Here is a 15,964-nt window from a genome sequence, read left to right as displayed (position 1 = left end):
CAATACAATCAACAGATGTTTCAAAAAGTCGGGCAAAACAGCTTAAAGAAGAAAAGTGTGGTGATCTTGATGGAACCAATGGTTCTTGGAAAGAAGAGTTAGAAACTGCAGTTAAAAGTTATGCCTCTGTCGTTACAGAACTTGATGTTGCAAAGCAAGAACTGAGTAAAATTCGGCAGGGGTATGATTTATCCTTAGAAGCAAGAGTTTCTGCTTTCAAACAAGCAGCAGAAGCGGAAGATGCAATGAAGGCCAACAACAAAAGAGCATCCGAACTATCTAAAGAAATTTTGGCTGTAATGGAATCAATCGATCAAGTTAATGCTCAATCTGTCCAAGCACATTTGCTGCAAGAAGAGACACAAGCCAAGCAAAATGTTCTAAGACAATCATATGAGGCTGCCCTTGAAGAATCCAAAAGGAATTTGCTTGATTTAAAGAAGGAATTTAATCCAGGGCTTACCAAAAATCTAGAGTTGCAGCTGACTGAGACAATGAATGAGATAAGCGTTCAGCAAGAACAATTGGAAAATAGAAAGAAATCAGACTTGGATTCTTTGAAGAGTGTCACTCTGGATCTTGATGATGCTAAGGAATCACTGCAGAAAGTAGCAGGACAGGAAGAGTCCCTTAGAGCCATGGTGGAAGCTCTAAGGATGAATCTGGAGAATGTAAAAGGAGAACACACTGCATTGAAAGAGAAAGAATTCAAAACTGTTTCCTTTATTGAGAATCTGCGGGTAGAGCTCCAGAAAAGTGAGTCTGAACTTGAGTCCCACTTGGCAGAAGAATCTAAAGCTAGAGGTGCATCAGAAGAAATGATCTGGAAATTGAACCAGTTGTTGACAGAAACTGAAAATGCAAGGAGGGAAACACAAGATAGGAAGAATGAGGCTGCACAATTGAAGATGGAAGCTGTAGTCACTAAACTTGTTTTAGAAGATGCCGAAATAAAGCTCAAAGCAGCATTGAAAGAAGTAGAAGTAGCAAAAACAGCTGAGGCAAGTGCTCTTGAACAGATCAGGATCTTATCTGTGAGGACCAGTGATTCTGGTTCATCAACTTGTGAATCTGGTGCAAGAATTACAATCTCAAGGGAGGAGTTTCAGTCCTTAGTTCATAAGGTTGAGGAGTCTGATAAATTAGCAGATATGAAAGTGGATGCTGCCAAAGCACAGATGGAAGCTACAAAGGTGAGTGAAAATGAAGTTCTAAAAAGGTTAGAGGAAACTAAAAAGGAAATTGAGGATATGAAGACTGAAACACAGGAAGTCTTGAAAAGGGCTGAGATGGCTGAAGCAGCAAAGAGAGCAGTGGAGAATGAGCTGAGAAAGTGGCGTGAAAGAGAGCAGAAGAAAGTAGCAGAAGCTGCTTCTAAATTATTGGCTGAAACACAGATGGCAACAGAATTATCTCCTCAGCACTATAGGATTCAAAAGCAGAATTCACTACCAAAGGTGGAGATGAAGAAGTTAGAGAAAGGGAAGGTTTCAGTTTCAAAGAAAGTTCTCTTGCCTAACATGAGTGCCATCTTTCACAGGAAAAATAACCATGTTCAAGGAGGACCTTCTTCTTAGCTTCTGAAATCTGTCAGAAACATAATGATTTGTGTGAAAGTTGAGATTTTTGTCAACATGGTATGAGGGAAAAGAATTTCTAAGTGTCAATAGTTTGGTCATAAGTATTTTATTAATGTAACTTGCCCAGTGAATTATTGTATATTGCTACCTAATGTCTGAGTAGTATGATGAACTGTTCTATTCTGTGGCAAGCATTACAGTGATTATAATAACTATTAAAAACCTATATCTTCGTCTATCTGTGCATTCTTTTGGTTCATTATTTGATGCACTGTATAATGTTAATAAAGCATTGCTTATATACCCAAAAATAAAACAAAATCATCTTTTTGTCAATAAAATTATCATACTTCTTACTTTTTCATAAAACCTTTAAAAGACATCTGAAACATTTCAAATGATAAATAATAAATATGTCTACTTTATTATTAGGCCTTTTTTCGCTGTTTAATTTTTGTAACAAAAGTATATTGTTTCATCCGTAGCATAATATTTTTTCTTTTACATTAGAAAAAATCGAATAAACAATACTTCAAATGGATCAAAGGTTTTTGAAAAGGCTAAATAGATAGGATTGATGAAAAAAAATGATATTTTGATACATAAATTTTTTATATTCATATTATTTTTACTTTTTATTTTTATTTTATTAAAGATATAAAAAATTATTTTTTTATAATTATTTTAACTTTATAATATATATATATATATATATATATATATATATATATATGTATGTATCAAATGAATATAAATTATAAGATAAAAATACAAAATAAAAATTTGACCTAATTAGCCAAATACTTTCTGGTATTCCTATTTTTATTGCTCTTTTAAAAAATAACTCTTTTCTAACAAATTAATTGAAAATAATAAATTTGTCAATAATTTATACTATTATTTAAATTTTTTGTATACATTTTAAATTAAAATAGTTAAGTCATATATTGATATTTTTCAGTAAGTATATTCTCACATTAGATTACGAAAGAAAAACTTTATATTATTTACTTATATATATATATATATATATATATATATATATAATATAATATAATATAATATAATATAATTCATTACAAAAGAATATTGGAAATAGAAACAACACTTTCTTAAAACATTCTTAGTGTAAAGGGTTTCCCAGATCACGATAATCGTGTGAAGGACGAAGTTAATTTGAAAAATATTTATTATTGTAATTAATATAAATATTCTAATGTAATAATTAATTCAATTAATTTTTGTTGAAATTTTCAAAATCATGTTATTAGTTACCAAATTTATCTTTGCTATTAATAAATTCAAATACTTCTTATTATTTATCAATAAAAGTACTTATTTATAGAATAAAATTGAACAATATTTAATATTTCATAAAAATCATTAAATTATTCTTAACTACTAATGAAAAAAAGCACTCTGTATCTTTATATTAAAAAAAAAAAGGGAGAGAAGAAAATAATAATGATGGTTTGAATAAGTTATGGAAGTCTAGTACTGAAAAGGGTAAATGATTTGAACAATTAGGGAGTAATAAATTAGAACCTCTAAATAACACGTGTCAGGTGATCAAATCCGATTCCACCGATAAATCCTACTTTCTACCTCACAGGAACACAGCCTCGTCTCACATCATCATCAAACCTCGAAAAAATAGAAAAGCACAGCACAGATACTCACTCAAACACACACAACGTTGTTAGAGAGAGAGAGGGAGATTGTGTTGTGTATCTATGGCGAGTAACAGAGAGAGAGAAGAGTCTCTGACATTCACAATCCCTTCTTCCTCTTCTCATTCTTCCCCTATCACCGTCTCCGACCAACTCGACAGCTACCTCGCCGACCCCAGAAGCGCCTCCGGAAGCTTCCAGAACGACGGCCTTCTCTCCTCCGCCGAGGCTGCCGCCGATCCCGATTTTGGATTCTCCCGCCCCGATTTTCGTCAGAGTCCCCTCGCCGGCACCGTCGAGTTCTACCAACGCCACGTCTTCTTATGCTATAAGAACCCTCGCGTTTGGCCACCGCGCATAGAAGCTGCTGAATTCGATCGCTTGCCGAGGTTGCTTCACGCTGCCGTTGTCGCAAGAAAACCTCACATGAAAAAGGAGGTACTGTCTTCTCTCGCTCCCCTTTTGATTTTTGTCTCTACGGTGTTCAATGTATCACTAATAGACGTGTGATCTTCAACAATTGTTGAGCCACGTTTTTAGACTTTGCATTTGTTAAGTGCTAATTACATTGTGTTGGACTTACGAGTTGTCTCTTTTCCAGACTCGGTTAACGATTTGTGAGGGTCATGATGGAACTGAGACATCCAATGGGGATGTGTTGATCTTTCCTGACATGGTCAGATACAGGTATGTGTTATTGATCTTAAAAGTGGTATGCCTTTTTTTGTTTTTTTTTTATTGCTTTTCCCTTTCTTAGATCATTGTGGACAACAGGTTTTAATGGAATTGCAGGAGGTTAACGCATTTTGATGTGGAAACGTTTGTTGAAGAGGTTCTTGTGAAAGATGGGGAATGGCTTCCTGGAACCCCTGAGGCATTGAGAGGTTCGTTTGTTTTTGTGTGTTCGCATGGATCCCGTGATCGCAGATGTGGGGTTTGTGGACCTGTCTTGGTCAGTAGATTCAGGGAGGAGATAGAGTTACATGGTCTTCAGGGTAAAGTGTTTGTAAGCCCGTGTTCTCACATTGGGGGAAGTCAGTATGCTGGAAACGTCATTGTATTTGGACCTAGCATGAATGGAGAAGTCACTGGCCATTGGTAAGGAGAACACCTCCATGGTTTTTAAAAATTACTTTTTGTTACAATTTCTTATTTTATTGTTCTTGCTAGACCTTTGTACCATTGGTTATTATATTTTGTTAAATGTTGCCCTCAATTGAAATATGTAGGTATGGATATGTTACCCCGGATGATGTGCCTTTATTGCTTCAACATCATATCATGAAAGGGGAGGTTTTAGACTCATTATGGAGGTAATTATTTCCTTAGTGCTCTATTGATTTTCTTTACTATTTTGGTTAAAAGTTAGATTTCATCTTATAGAAGACTAAATTGCTAGACTATCTTTTTTTTTTTTCAATACTGGGTTGTGGCCTTTTGGATGTCTTGGGCTGGAAGGAAAAATGTGAGACATAGAGTGAATGGAAATAGATGAAAAATAGAGCGGATGATTCTCTTCTGTGATCTGTTTCTTCTCTCCTCCTCCCTATATTTTCAAACCACCAATCAGAGTTAGGGGGCCGTGCCTGAGACTGTAGGGTTTAGAAGTTAAATTTACCTAAATTTTGTTAGAGTGGTTCAATAAATCTGGAAAAATTAAAATTCTGAAGCTTATTATCATTTGCATGTCAAAATATCTACAAGATTCTTTGACACCTTCAGGAATCACGATTTCTAAATTCTTCATCCAAAATTTTACATTAAATAAGGTAGGTCTTTGTTTTTTCAAAAATGATCTTTTTGCTCCCCATATCTGCAAGCCCTGTTTACCATCAATGATTTGATCGCATTTGAATCTTGGAGTAATAATGCCTTCTTGGGTTATGTATGACCATAAGTGCCATCTTCATTCCAATGTCTGATGGTATGACAGCTTTACTTCATGCATCTTTAAATGGCATCTGTGTCCTGCCAGTTCTGTTATTTATTTACAAATAAAATCATAGAGCATGTTTTCAATTCCAAGGACTTCAAAGTTGAGCAGCTACAAAGTGAAGTACATATGATGGATCACTCCTAAAGTAATTTTATTCCCTTCTACATCTCCAAACTTTCAGAAACCCTGGTTTCATCCATAGCTTTTCAATTACATCTCTTTATGCCCCCTTTTTTGTTATGAAAATTTGGTGAGACATGTGGTGCAGATTCCATCTTTAGAAAAATAGCCTGCTGAAATATTACATGGTTAAAGATAATAATATGTACTGGGCTGATGGATATGAAAAATTTGGTGCATGGGTCCATGATGCATATGCTGACTGGTATTTGTTACCCTTTTTGTACTGTCATCAGGGGTCAGATGGGTTTCTCAGTAGATGAACAGCTGAGTAAGCAAGAACAAAGGCTTCTGCTGAATGGCTTAAGAAATTTAGAGGAAAGCAATGAAGTGTCTAGATCTCAAGAAAATTTTGTGAGCTGCTACCAATCAAATGCTAGCTGCTGTCAATCAAATGCTGGCTGCTGCCAGTCAAATGGAGACTCTTCTTTCCATCAGAATCACGTTTTAGTGGAAAAGAGATTGGACCCTGATGTCATTGAGGCGGAGGCAAAACTCTCAGCTGATAATAAGAACAAGGACTCTGTGTTTTCTCGGATGAATAGTGGCAAAGGAGCTTCACGCAAGTTTCCTTCTGTGACAACTTGGCTTGATGGTTGGGAGCAAGAAGATACATACGCAGCTCTTGCTGTTGTATGTGCTGCTGTGTCAGTTGCCATTGCCTACAACTGCTACAGGCAATTGAGATAGAAGGATTCAACTTTGGCAGCGCTACTAAGTGGTTCACATAACTTAAGTGTTGCTATATCTGGATATATTAGCTTCATGTCTGATGCTAGTGCAGTTCTTCTTTAGAGCAGTCATAGTTACTAAACATGTAGGGAAACGAGCGGGAGCTCAATGTGTAATCTGAATGTGTGTGATTTAGTGCTTGCACTGTATTATTGGCTGGGTCACTTTTAATTTCTAGTTAGCTTATTTTGTACATAAAAAAGAAAACCTTAGACTCAGAATATGCAAATTAAATGTCAACAATTTGTTTAGGTAGAATTTGATTTGTATGTTTTTTTCCGACACGGGTGTGAACACTCATAACGGTACTTCAAACTTCAGAAAAAAAAAACATTTTTTCCGACACGGGTGTGAACACTCATTCTACATTTTGTATAAATAGCATTAATTGACAGAAGAATTGTAACTGATACCGTCCTTCCAACACTGAAAAAAATGCCATGCTCGTCATCCCAGGCACATATAAAAATTATATTTGAATTTTTTAAGTTTAGATTCTCGGATTTTGGTTGTTAGGTCTCTGGCTGTCTTTTCAAAATAGCCCCATGTACATTTTATAACTATATTAAAGAAGAATTTATTATATCAAATTCGGTGAATTTTAATAGTACAACAAATATACAGTACTGAAAAATAGTAGAAAATCTGAACGTAATTTCTTCTTTCAGAAGACTGCATCAGCATAAACACTCTGATATTACTCTCAATAAGTGAATTTTTAAGTGTTTGCGTGTAATATAACTCTTATTCAAAATGGACCATGCAACTACAATTGAGCATAATCAGAATTCTCCAGGTTGAAGTGACCACGATGCAGACGAGAACTGCAAGACCATTCCATCAATTGGTAAGGCCATTCTGAATTTCCAGTTTATGGAACTCAGTTTCTATAGTCTTGGCAATTTTGGCATCAACTGGGTCTGGCTCAGGTAAATCTACATGGAAAGAATCCTGAGATATGGACTCTATGAATATAGCTTGCTGCTCGATGTAATTATATAGTTGTTTATGGAAGACATGATCAATGAAGAAACAATTTTCAGTATTTCCAGCTTCATGATGTTGGGGCACCCTGGAACCCTCCTTTCTGCAAAAATGTGGGAGGGATGCATAGTCCATTACCTGTTTACAAGTTTTTGAAAACATGGTTTAGTATATTAAACCCCTCTCAATTGCAATAAATCTAGTAATGATGGAAGAAATTCAATTTGGCTGTGCTATTTTTCAAGTCTCCATATCACAGGTTAATTATTAACAAGCATAGATTTAAGATGAACAAATATGGAAGCTCCTTCATGTAGTAAACCATTCTGATCTGGAAAATTATTCTAAACTTATCTATCCATTCATAAAGAAAAATCCACAACATTTATTTCTTATGACTAAAACAACTAGAGAAAATTAAAACTTAAACATCTTCATTATGCAAAGGCAATTTCACAGTACTGAATTGGAAATTGGCAAACAAAATCCATAAGCATGATGATGCTATCATCACCAACTGTGAAATTACAATAAAATACAGTGGTTTACAGTAGATATGAGTCAGATTTAGAAGTCAAGAAAATTTCAAGTTCTTCACTTATTATTTAACATAACTTTATCTGTCAATAGAACAAAGAGGAAAACTCATATTAGGTGTAGTATATATGAAGGGTCAAGCAAATAGTTAAGGATAATGCTGTTGTTTACCTTGAGTAATTCCTCCGTGCCACAACCTTTGAGGACATGGACTTTCTTCCTTGTTCTTTCCTGCAAAAGAGGCCTTACAACCTGCCAATTGTCAATGAAGCAAGAAGAATTCATCTTTAGTGTTGAGATTTTCAAAGATCTGAATGAAATTAAAGTGAAGAGTACTAACTCCTTCAACATGAAAGACTGACACAAACCTTCCAACACGCTGAGAATACATATGGAACGTTAACTATGTAATATGCGTCAGTCTTTTCTGGATAGTTCAAGTCATCTATTGTTGTTATAGCTGTCAAAAGCTGAAGGTGGCCAAGTAAGTGTCAACTAAGAAAGCATCTAGTTGTATGGACTCTGAGAAGAGAAACTTCTGAGAGATGGTAAATAAGAAGTTTGTAAATTGCTATATGTACCTTCAATTGGTTCAGTGCTGAGAGTTTTAAACCAGTCATATCCAAGACTTTCACACAAGTATCAATGTGTCTTCCATGATTCTTTGTAGCTCTTGGCTGCAATAAATATTCCAAATAAACAACTAGGGAGTCAGAATTTACACCTAAAAAAACTCTAGTGTAGGTACTCACCATGATCACTCGATCCCTATATTCATTCATTTGGATGTGCGACTGTATATAGTATTTGTCCTGAACAAAAAACAAAACTGGCAATTTGACATCATAGAAAACACAATCATCCACATGGTACATTAAGGAGAACGAAGAGATAAGCAAAATTGAACACTGCAGTTTCAATGTTTCGTATAATTGTAAGGTACTGATAGGATTGGTTAGAGATGGTATGAAGTCCTTACAAACGATTCATCAAATGTGCTGAGCCCAACACCAATAGCAATGACAGGTAAGCCCTGCCATAAATTATCAATCATGTATGTTACTTTATATAAGAGATGTTATGTTATTGATCAATGCTTATATGGTCCTACGTAAAGATGTTATTCTTACATGTCACTCATATTGGTTAATGGCAGAAAAGAACCATAAAGGGTGGAGGAAAATAAAAAGTTTAGGCCTGAGATCAAAACTTGTACGAGATATATCTAAAGCACAGAATACCTCCTTTGTGAAACCAGACATTCCCATAAGTTGAGAATCTCGCAAACGTCTGTATAAACCAGGTGGTATAGGCTTCTGTATATATAAATACAACAAAAAAGATCAATGATGATAGAATTTATGATCATGAATTCACAATGATCGAGAAATATAGTAGCTGTCCCTTTTATGCTACATCAGTGATATGATGTAGGGATTTGAAGGAGAATAAAATATCTCAATATCTACTATCTACTGAAATTAAGAAGAAGATTTTAAGTCTAACTTAACTTTACAAAACCTATATGTAAGGTGAGTTTTAAATTTCATCCTAGAGTGGTAGTGATAACAAGGTTTTTCTATTTCAAACAATAACTTGCATTCTTATCTGCATTCGTGTCACCCTTGAATATGTGTATCATATCATTGCTCTAACTTTAATTGGTATTTAAGATATGTTGTTTCAAAAATCAACAATATTATTACATTGCTGATATGCACAGTAAAGGAACTCACCGCTAAAACATTGTCAATCTCATTTTCTACTCTCCATTGTAAACAATCAATCAACTGTTAATAGTTAAACCGTCAGCAAAGTGTTATATCCAAAAGATAAAGAGTCAAGATAATGACTCTATAAGCAATAAACTTGGGAGAAATTCCTATAAATATCTTTTACTGCACACTATCTAACCATTTTATGTGCTTTCACAACATTCCCGTCCCTTGCTTTGAGAAACCGCACTAATGTTTCTGTTGGATAGCCCTGGTGCATATTCTGAAATATAAAGAGAATGCTTTCATGGTAGAAAAAAGGAAACTCAAAACACTCGACATGATCACCATCTACATTCACAATGTTCACAGCTTTACTTCAGTGAAGAATTGTTGGCAGAAACTGAGGAACTGATAATCAAGATCAATTTAGCAGGAAAGTTTTATTTTTTTGTTCAGAACTCACACCCCAACTGAAATTTTTAATATATAAATCACGGTCACTTAATTTATCCAAGATTAACAGCATAGCCAAACCTGGAATGTGTTCTTCTGTTGCTCATCCACTACATCAAGAGAGAAACAAATATGTATAAAAAAAAATAAAAAAACAGTAGAAGATATTTGACAGAAAAAAATTCAGCGGGGTCTTATAAGAGCAGAAAAGTGCAAGTTAAATGCATACAGTTTTCCAAAAGGGACTCCAACTGCTTGATAACTTCCTGATTAGTAATACACATGTTGCTGTTTATCTCTGATAACACGGGATAGAAACTCTGAAACTATCTTGCTGAGAAGTTTTCAGGAAAACCAGTGATTGAGTTTTGAAAATTGATCTCCTGTAAGGAAAAGTAAGGGACCCCTTATATAGAATCTGGCTTTTTGGTTTGTCCACTTCACAAAGCATGTAAGTTTTTTCGAACTTCGTTGCAACTTCCCTTTGAAATCTGAACTGAGTGGTGATCATTATAAAGAAAAATAAAGATGTTAAAAAATAACAAACACAGAGGAAAAACAATTATTGTTTGGACTTTGTGAACGCTTATTTGAATAGGTAACAGCTTCAAATATGGAATATGTGCAATGGAATAATAATATAAAACTTAGATTAAGGTGCACATAGTTTACATATACAAAGATAAGGAAGTTTTATTTAAAATTTGAAAACGTGGATTAGTTTATGAAAACACACTCAGTGCTTAGCTTCCATCAAAGATACGATAACCTTTTCCTTCTGATTGAAGTTTTCAGTGGCTAAGAATAGAGATGCTGCTAACTAATGGAAAGCAAAGTAAGAAATAAAAGAAAATGGCAAGTTGATCAAAATGACATGTTTTTCCATGTTTAAGAACCGATGCCTTGATAATTCAGAATTGTGTAGTTCACTTGTTTAAAATGGGAGATTCACCTCACTTCGATTTTTCGTATAGTGTGGCTGCCAAAGAACAACATAAGAATATGTACCATCAAGGTTTCACACAGCCACACATATTTAATTATGTCTATGCATGTCTACTATACTATCAAGGTTTTCCAAGCATCCAATAAAAACAGTCACATTAGACAGAAAAAGTGCATGTAATAATTCTATTGAAATCACAATAAAGTTTATGATAATGTTCTAAACATTCATACCCTTCACTTTTTATCACACCTCAAACAAAATTTACTGAGTTAAATCCATTTTTTGACATACGCAGATATCGAGATCAAACTGTGATAATGTTTAAGAAGCTATGTTATTGTAAGTCAAACGAAGTTAGTGGTTTCAAACTGTTAATTATCAATATATAAGAAAAAAGCACTCTTAATTATCATAAACAAAGTTGCTTGCAGCTAACGATATCTTATTCTAGTTAGAGAAGATATAGGCAACAACCTTAAAGTGAATAGACTCAGGAATTTGTATTTGATAAAACAGGTGCATGAAAAAAGTTATTCTAATCAAACTTCTGAGTAGAATCTATTCTTATTCTAAAAAGGAAAAGAGGAATCTATTCTCAGATTCTCACTCAATCTTTAATGTTTATGTTTTCAATGTTCACGTTTTCCTATATATTTCTTTTATAGTTTCTCTCCATCTATCTTTTTCCTTTTTCAACGCTTTATTTATTGACACTCAAGCTTTACTTTTATGACGGTATTAAAATATTATTAAAGTATCGTTATCTTATTTTTATTTCTCTATTTTTCTTTCATAGCCGCTAGTATACCTATTGCTGCGTGTTAAATTGTTAGAGTCACTGGGACACACGTCACAGAATGTGTCATAGCAACAAATATCATAATGATTAGCTTTTAGCTAATTAACATGTGAGGAATCCTATTATACACTTAAAGATATATGTCGGACATACATGGAAATAGTACAAATTTGATGAGTCGTTAAGAAAATTCATAAGGAATTAATTAATTTATTAAATTTGCCACCATATATAAGCATCTGATTCGGAAAGTTGAATTAATTCAGAGTCAAAACAACAGTAAAAGGAAGAGACACCTTAATACAATATGCCTTTTTTCCTATTATAAGCGAGGTGAGTTAATGAAAAATTGCTTACTGTACATTCTCAACGAATTTAAACTCAAGAAAGCAATGCTACAAATATAATGGCACTGGCTACTTCAAGAATAGATCGTACAGAAACCTACAAAACATTTCTTACAGAAATACTTCCAAGCATGCTAAAATACTTCCAATTTTAAAATTTTGCTTCTAGTTCAGGAAGTTAGTAGTTTCAGACTCTCGTCCTACAAAGAACTTGGAATGGAAGCACATGGAATGATTTCAATAAAGGCTTAGAAAAGTGCCATTGTCATGAATCATCCCTAGCAAAGAAAAGGAGGGAGAAAGTAGAAAGTAGAAACTATCAGAATCATTTATGGATTTCACACTTGACTGGAGATACAACGAATACTGAAACCTCATTTGACTACAATACAAGGCTAATTAGTTACATGTATGTAACACAAAATGTCCAACAATTCCTAATAAATTAGAATCCTAGACAGTGAAATACCCCTTGATAGCCTCCAGTACTCGGTTTGCTACTTCTGGACCAAACAACCTGGGGAAGCTTGAACCAAGATCAATCTCAATTGTCTTGTTTCTAATGAGACCATCCCTTTTTTTCAGATAAGCTCTTTCTGCCTCTCCAACATCTCGCTGGGCACAAGCACAATGATCCAACCAGATCCCCAATACTTGCTTTGAAATGGGGTCCAAATGGTCCCTGATGATCTCCTCCATGCGTTCTACTCCACCATTTTCAGTCACAATGCGAACCATTATGGCTGTAGGGGAGGAAACACTGCGGATGTAAAGGGAAGAAGAGAAATATGGTTGAACCTCTGGAACTCTTTCCAGAGCCTGCCTGTGAGTATCCAATTGAGTGCCTTCATAGAAAGTTTTGAGGTCATCTGGCCAAAGCACAAGGTCTTTCCGGGGAGGCAAATCAAGAATGAGAACTAGCATTGTTGGACTACTGCGGATCATTTCAAACACAAAATTTGGTGCATCGGTTGAATTGTTAAGATAGGCAGAAAGACTAGTTATATCTAAGGATCCTCCTGTTGGTAACTCAGAGTGCACCCAGCTTCCCAACACGAAATCTACCTGAGACAAACATAAAAAGAAGATTAAATTCAGTACAAAACAAGTGCCATCATTTTTCTTCTATACGGAATAAATCCACTGGAGGGTAGAGAAAAATCAGTGATAGCACAGGGTTAACAAAGAACAAAACCAACAATTCACAATAAGGAAACAGATTCTTTATGGAATAATGTTAGCGTCATACTCTTTGTAATTGATTGAAAATCATTAAAAAAAACACGAATTTTAGTGGGCTTCACCCTAATTTAATAACTGTCCCCTGAAAATGTAATTTTTCAGTATAAATTTCAATCAACAAGGAAGAGTCTAAGAAGGAATATCAGTTATGAGATTTCATCTGGGTCTACTTGCAAACAACTCATAAACTTGGTAATGTTTAACCTTTTCCATTGATATTCAAATTGTATGTACAGGTAAATCATCAATGAAGTCTAGGCAGTATTACTCATCACCTTCTCAGCATAAAAAAAGTATTGAGTAACTATCAAAAAAGCACTTTCAATAATGGATAACTCCCCAGTATATTTTTAGTGATTGATGGATTATTTATATAATTTATGTACTATAGAGAGACAGTAGCAGTTTAGGGATGAATTTGATGGTTTATCCATTGAAGCACAAAAAAAGGACAAAAATACTAGATCGCCCATTTGCTTCAGAATCTAATCCAGAAATGGTAGTAGTTTGAACACCTAATTATCAACCCGATACCCTGATCTCTTTCTAACGCCAATACTTCATTAAAAAAACAGCAACTACTAAAAAAACAAGTAAAAAAGACATTGGGAAGAAAAATAAAGACAAGAGAAAAAAAAATGAAAACTTTATATTGAAATTGAGGAATCTGAGAAGAGAAAATTCACCGGAGAGTCATCAGTGGCTGATCTGATATGAAGGGAAGCTTGGGCAGTGCCAGTTTGGCTCTGGTAATACTGAACATCAGGGGGAAGTGTGCACGGAAGAAGCTGAGAATGAAAGCGATCCTCAAGCCTCGAAACGAGTTCGACCATCAGATTCTTCTGGGCAGCTGAAACGAACGGAAAGTCGATGAATTTGGAGCGGCCATGGTCGTGGGTCTCCTGGGTCTCTTCCATGCGAGAGGAAGAGAGAGATGAAGAAGGAGAAGGTTTAAGCCTGAAAGAAGAAGAATAAGAAGGTACAGAGAGAGGGTAACGTGTTGAAGGAGAAAACGAAGAACGATAAGAAGATAAGATGGAGAGTGGAGAACACCGAAAATGGTCACAGATCATCACTTCCATCATCATCTGTAACTATTATTCTCTCTTACACTGTTTTCATACTTTCAGGCTGTTTTGTTTCTTCACGTTATTATGAATTAATCTCTTACATATTCACTGTGTTCTTGATTTTCCTGCCATATTAGATTTTTTATTTTGAATAAATGCTTTTAAATAAGCTCTGAATTTTATTGCAAAACTATTTCTTTTTCATCTATAAATTTAAAATTGTTACTTTTGTCTTTTAGGTTTTAATTCTTACAGTTTTCTTTTATTTTCCAAAAAATTTAAATACTTTTTTAATTTCTAATATTCGTTTTAAGATAAATTAACCATGTTGGTTTACTAATTTGAAAATTTTCTGTCATATAAACATTTTGTTATAATATTGAAATCATTCACATTTTAAAAATATAGTTTTATATAATAATAAATATAATTTTAAATAGCAACCAAAATCAACACTTATTTCCAAAATATATGGAGGTGCATAAAGGAATGCTCAACATAATTATTGAGTGGACTGGCCCATTTATTTCTCGCTTTGGACTCAAAGTGGACGTCACTAAAGGGCCCAATAGAAACTTTTAGAGAACTGTTATTTATATTTCTCAATTTCATTAAGGCTGTAGGTAGGGGATCTAAAAATTTTGGAATGAATTTGACTTACTCTTGTCACTGTAAAAGGAGGAATTCAATTTATACCATTAAAATAATTAATTTTTACTTTTACTACTTTGAAAACAAAAATATAAAAAAATTGCTTATCAACATGTATATAAAAACTGAAATAAAAAATTGAAAAACAAATATTACTAGACATAAAGTTATATACTTATTTTTAATTTCTAATAAACGGGTAAAAGATAGTGTAGTTATAGACTTAACCATATTTAAGATAAATATGTTCCCAGTTAATTTTACCCAAACAAGCATATTTCCTTTTAAGTTAAAAAAAATATTTTTTTTCCTTTTCTTTCTTCTAATCTTTTTAACATATTTATGTTTTTTATAAATGTAAAACAAATATATATGTTTATATTTGATTTATTTTCGATTTTATTTGTGAATTATGTTGTTTTATAGTGTTTATTGAGTTAATGAAATTGTCCGAATTTGAATTATCACATTAAGAATACTGTGTCAATTGTGTATCAATATTTATATGGTAACCAAAATCCTTTACTTCAATAATAAGGTTAAATATGTTCTTAGTCTCTATATTTTGGAGCAATTTTAGTTTTAGTCCTTTTTCAAATTAAGGTACAATTTAGTCCTTCAATTTTAGAAAATTCTGGTTGTAAATAAAGTTAAAAAAAATTTGATAAAAGGATTAAAACCAGAGTTTTTTAAATTTGAAGGACTAAATTGTACCTTAATTTAAAAGAAAGACTAAAACCAAGATCTAAAGTATAGAGGCTAAAAATATATTTAACCCATAATCATATAAGTTACAAAATAAAATAGTATGTGGTGAAAAATAGGAAAGGTTATTCTCATTTCATAATTTGTCTGTTCAATTGTAAATTCAGGTCTTGGAAATCAGATGATAGTCTCTAATGAAACATATTTAACATGAGTTTCTTAAAAGATGTCAGTCAACATTTCATTTACTGTATATCATGATTCCTATATATTCTGCATAGTTTTTATGAATGATTAAAATTGAATTATTTATAAATTATTAATAAAATTTATTTTATATAATTATCTTACATTAAAAATTTATTTGCAATAGTATATATATATATATATATNATATATATATATATATAT

General features: G+C 33.4%; 4 protein-coding genes across 5 annotated transcripts in view; 2 read left to right on the top strand and 2 right to left on the bottom strand.

Moving 5' to 3' along the window:
* The window catches only part of LOC106764967 (WEB family protein At5g55860), a gene marked incomplete in the record, with an annotated part of 3,460 nt that extends 1,646 nt beyond the window's left edge, over positions 1 to 1,814 (top strand). The window contains 1 exon segment of the mRNA XM_014649428.2: positions 1 to 1,814. Coding sequence (XP_014504914.1) covers positions 1 to 1,577 — 1,577 coding nt within the window.
* A 1,423-nt stretch (positions 1,815 to 3,237) lies between these two features.
* LOC106764968 lies at positions 3,238 to 6,247 on the top strand. Its single transcript, XM_014649430.2, has 5 exons — positions 3,238 to 3,688; positions 3,852 to 3,937; positions 4,043 to 4,348; positions 4,480 to 4,563; positions 5,603 to 6,247. Exons 1-5 carry the CDS (start codon positions 3,314 to 3,316, stop codon positions 6,054 to 6,056), a joined length of 1,305 nt encoding a protein of 434 aa, XP_014504916.1. The 5' UTR covers positions 3,238 to 3,313; the 3' UTR covers positions 6,057 to 6,247.
* Positions 6,248 to 6,374: 127 nt separating this feature from the next.
* Positions 6,375 to 10,762, bottom strand: LOC106764338 (SEC14 cytosolic factor). 2 transcript variants are annotated; one of them, XM_014648623.2, is made up of 11 exons: positions 10,020 to 10,760; positions 9,872 to 9,900; positions 9,534 to 9,617; positions 9,356 to 9,409; positions 8,861 to 8,935; positions 8,599 to 8,652; positions 8,372 to 8,431; positions 8,201 to 8,296; positions 7,988 to 8,089; positions 7,791 to 7,871; positions 6,375 to 7,220 (listed from the first exon to the last, which is right to left on the bottom strand). In XM_014648623.2, the coding sequence occupies exons 1-11, from the start codon at positions 10,072 to 10,074 to the stop codon at positions 6,939 to 6,941; spliced, it is 972 nt and encodes a 323-aa protein (XP_014504109.1). In that variant the 5' UTR covers positions 10,075 to 10,760; the 3' UTR covers positions 6,375 to 6,938. The 2 variants fall into 2 exon arrangements, with proteins under 2 accessions (XP_014504109.1, XP_014504108.1); XM_014648622.2 differs by having other exon boundaries at positions 8,201 to 8,431; positions 10,020 to 10,762.
* Positions 10,763 to 12,102: 1,340 nt separating this feature from the next.
* Positions 12,103 to 14,282, bottom strand: LOC106763057 (red chlorophyll catabolite reductase, chloroplastic). The gene is made up of 2 exons (XM_014647223.2): positions 13,814 to 14,282; positions 12,103 to 12,950 (listed from the first exon to the last, which is right to left on the bottom strand). The coding sequence occupies exons 1-2, from the start codon at positions 14,213 to 14,215 to the stop codon at positions 12,339 to 12,341; spliced, it is 1,014 nt and encodes a 337-aa protein (XP_014502709.1). The 5' UTR covers positions 14,216 to 14,282; the 3' UTR covers positions 12,103 to 12,338.
* Between the last annotated feature and the right edge of the window lie 1,682 nt (positions 14,283 to 15,964).

This window comes from Vigna radiata, chromosome 6 (assembly GCF_000741045.1).
Source record: "Vigna radiata var. radiata cultivar VC1973A chromosome 6, Vradiata_ver6, whole genome shotgun sequence".
NCBI lineage: Eukaryota > Viridiplantae > Streptophyta > Magnoliopsida > Fabales > Fabaceae > Vigna > Vigna radiata.
Note: the sequence above shows the minus strand (reverse complement) of the source record. Positions and strands in the feature narration are given on the sequence as shown.